This window comes from Artibeus jamaicensis, unplaced genomic scaffold (genome assembly GCF_021234435.1).
Source record: "Artibeus jamaicensis isolate MK-2021 breed Jamaican fruit bat unplaced genomic scaffold, CSHL_Jam_final contig_354, whole genome shotgun sequence".
NCBI lineage: Eukaryota > Metazoa > Chordata > Mammalia > Chiroptera > Phyllostomidae > Artibeus > Artibeus jamaicensis.
Window position 1 is genome coordinate 47,222,105 of NW_026521803.1, and position 3,545 is coordinate 47,225,649.

The 3,545-nt window shown below is 57.3% G+C and overlaps 1 protein-coding gene across 1 annotated transcript; it reads left to right on the forward strand.

Moving 5' to 3' along the window:
* LOC128627247 (ubl carboxyl-terminal hydrolase 18-like) lies at positions 1–3,539 on the forward strand. Its single transcript, XM_053664278.1, has 6 exons — positions 1–473; positions 761–907; positions 1,530–1,625; positions 2,000–2,170; positions 2,639–2,770; positions 3,268–3,539. Exons 1-6 carry the CDS (start codon positions 456–458, stop codon positions 3,319–3,321), a joined length of 618 nt encoding a protein of 205 aa, XP_053520253.1. The 5' UTR covers positions 1–455; the 3' UTR covers positions 3,322–3,539.
* Positions 3,540–3,545: the final 6 nt, after the last annotated feature.

Genomic DNA, 3,545 nt, shown 5'->3' on the forward strand with positions numbered 1-3,545 from the left:
CGATTTTTAGAGAAGTGAATGAGGAAAATACATAAAGGCGCAGAGCATGAGTGGCCATAGGAATCCAAGTCAAGTGTTGGCCCTGCCTGGACAGGGCAGGATGCACGCTGACTGCTGGTTCTGTCTCGTTGGGTCCCTGAGTGGAGGCCCCTGGGGGTGAGTGGCAAACCAGAGGTAGAAAACTTGGATGTTAAGTTTTAAGAGGAGCTCTCAACGACCAGCACCGAGCCCGTTCTCCGTTGGTGGCACCTGACATCCGTGGAGACGGGGCCTGAAAACAGGGCCAAGGCAGGAAGACGCAGGGTGGCGAGTGCTCACGGCATCCAGGCCCCAGGGTCTGAGCGGTGTCCTCGGGGACTTGCTAATCGGGCTGTGCCTTTTCTCTCTGGCCAGTGTCTGTCCAGCATGATGCTGCTCAACTTTGTCTCACAGTGTGGAACCTCATTAAGGACCAGATGACGGACGTGCACCTGGTGAGACTCTAGGGTTGAGCACAGGTTTAAGACGCCGCTCATTCAGCTCACTCAGCAGTGGTCAACGAGATGTGTAGAGAGGATGGAGAGAGAATCATGTAAAATGCAGGTCACAGCTCCATGAGATTGTCAATGTCACTGTCTGCACCTTTCTGAGGAGGGCAGGGAGCATTAGTAGCTGCCACTTCGTGGGCTTCGGTGGGCTGGCTCCAGCTCTGCCAATGGTCCCGGCCTGGCCTGCTGACGGCTGTGGCCCCTTTCTCCCCCACCCCCCTCCTCCCGTGCAGGCTGAGCGGCTGCAGGCCCTGCACACGATCCAGACGAGGGAGACCTTCGTGTGCCTGGACTGTGCTGGGCAGAGCAGCACGGACAGCAGCCTGCTGACCCTCCCGCTTTCTCTCTTCGACTCGGACTCACGCCTCCTGGGGACACTGGTAAGGGGCTTTCTCCTGGTGAGTTTCCTGTTCACTCACAGCCCAGAGCCCCCTGGAAGTGTATTGCGGTCCTAGGGGGACTTTGGTTCGCCAGACCACTCAGGTTTCGAGTGCACAAGTCAGTGACACGTCTGCACACACATTTCGTGTGCCCACCACCCCAGCAGTCTCTTTCTGTTTCATTTATCCCCCTTTCCCCCCCTTCGCCCCCCACCCCTTTCTGTCTGACTGTCTCTATGCTGTTTCTCTGTCTGTTCGTTATAAAATGTCTTTTTGTTGAACCCCTTCACCTTCTTGCTTCCTTAGTTCAGTAATCGGGCTTCTACAGTTCACGCTTGGCATTTAAAAATCGTTTCTGTCTTCTTTGTGTGGCTCTGGCTAAGTTGTCCTTTGATTTGGCAAAAAAATTTCTTCCCTCCTGTTTATGCTTTCAGGTGCCCTGTCCTGTTTTCCCCTCTGATCAGCAGGCACCATGGAGAAGCATCCCACCGTGGACCCCAGTCTGGACCCGAGATTTGGGGAAGTGGGGACACCAGAAGGGAAGCTGACTTCCCACTGCAGGGCCAGGCTGTGCTCTGGACGGGGAACACCGACCCTGCCTGTTTTCTCGTTCCGTGGACAGGAGGAGGCCCTTCACTGCTTCTTCCAGCCCAGGCCGCTGTCCAGAGAGAGCAGGTGCTTCTGCAAGCACTGTGGGAGGAGGACCAGCGGCCAACAGGTATTCCCTCCAGAGATTAGCACCTCCCGGAAGGGGCTGCCCCTGAGAGACCCTTCATAGAGCCCCTGGCAGCCCAGGGTCCTGGGGCTCCTCCGCCGACATCATGGGGAGAGACCGCTTCTGAAGGAGAAGGGTGGGCCTGAGAGCTGGGGACGAATTTTCCCTCCAGGCTGGAGGAGTTCCACCAGCGACTCCACTGTGGCCCTGGGTTCTGTGCAGCTGCCCAGCCGAACTGGGGCAGCTCAGGCCTTGGTCTCCGCTGGGGCCCCGCTCTGCATCGTGTTCTCCTGCGTCCCTCCTCCCGTGTCAGCTGTGCTGTCCCCCCGTTTCCAGTGCCCGAGGGCTTCATCTCCACAGTGGTTTTGCTTCCGTAGGTCTTGAAGCTGACACGTCTGCCCCAGACCTTGACAATCCACCTCATGCGGTTCTCCGTCAGGAATTCACGGACAGAAAAACTCTGCAGTTCCCTGCATTTCCCCCAGAGACTGGACCTGGGTCAGGTCCTTCTGACGGAGGACGCTTCCCCCTGCGATGGCGAGGGCCAGGTGAGGCACTCCCCACTCCCGTCCCGTGTCCACATCGTCAGGACGCGCCGCAGTGCTGTGCTGTGGAACCTCCGTGGCTTCTGGGTGCATGTTCAGGTGGCCCCCTTCCCAGGGCTTGTCCACCGATCTTGTTCGTTCTGCAGGTCCCTGCAAGCATCTCTCACGTCTGGGGGGGCTCTTCCCCAGCTCCTCGGCCTTTCCGCAGCTGGTGTGCCTTTTCCTTTATTGGGCAGCAGTGGGTTTTCCTGAATTTGCCTGTAATATCGCCTGGTATAAAACACGGCATTCTGATTCTGGCTTATTTAGCAGCAACATTCTTGAAGTCAGGGACTGTTCTGGAGGCCCCTTGAGGCCCCAGGCCGACGTGGAGTAGATCCCAGACAAATGTGCAGGGAAACGTCTCCTCATTCTAAGGCAGGGCTGGGAAGCGGGCCCACGGGTGAGCCGCCTGTTCTGCGGTCCTTCCAGCTCGGAGGACAGTATGAGCTCTTTGCCGTGATCGCGCACGTGGGGCTGCCCAACTTCGGCCATTACTGCGCCTACATCCGGAGCTCCGCGGACGGACGGTGGTTCTGCTTCAACGACTCCAGTGTGTGTGAGGTGAGGGACTCTGCCCAGAACTGCCGTGGCCCCCAGCTAGCGCTGTCCAGCATCTTCTGAGCCCAGGGCTGGGTGGGTCTTCGAAGTCACCCGAGGCCAGGTGTGGCCCTGGCCTCTGTGTGGGGCGGTGTATGGGCCTGGCAGCTGTTTTCTGCATGAGGTCCCCATCTGGCTCAGCGCTGTCCCAGAGTCCACTTGGCTCCACGTCCAGGGCTTCGGCGTGCTAGGCTCAGTGCCCTGCATCCCCAAGCTGTGCAGGAAACTTAAGGAGAGCAAGGAGAGGTAGAAATGTGAAGTTAGAACCCCAGGCCGAGCATAACCACGTTTAAACAGAGAGGAGAAGGCATGAAGAGACACTTTGCTTCTGTGCCATTTATCAGCAGACACTGTGGGTCTTGAGAGTCCCCAGGAAAGTCTGTTGGGAGGAGTGAGGGAGGGTGGAAGGTAGCGCCCTGTGCTCTCTGGGTGCTTCACTCTATGTGTCTGTGTGTGTCCAGGTGTCCTGGGAAGACATCCGGTGTACCTACGGCAACCGCAGCTACCGCTGGTAAGAGACGTGTTTGAGTGGGCGAAGCCCCATGAGCTTGTACCAGGCCCTCAACTGCTGTGGAAACGCTCATGGGCTCTGGTCTGCTTCATCTTTCATACCCATCCCACTGCACCATGATTTTCTTACAGTTTATTTTATCTATTTATTTTTCCCAAATGTTTGAGACCAGGCATCTCTGTCTTGCTATGGAATTGTGCTAGACAGAGGTAGTTATGCACCAATTGT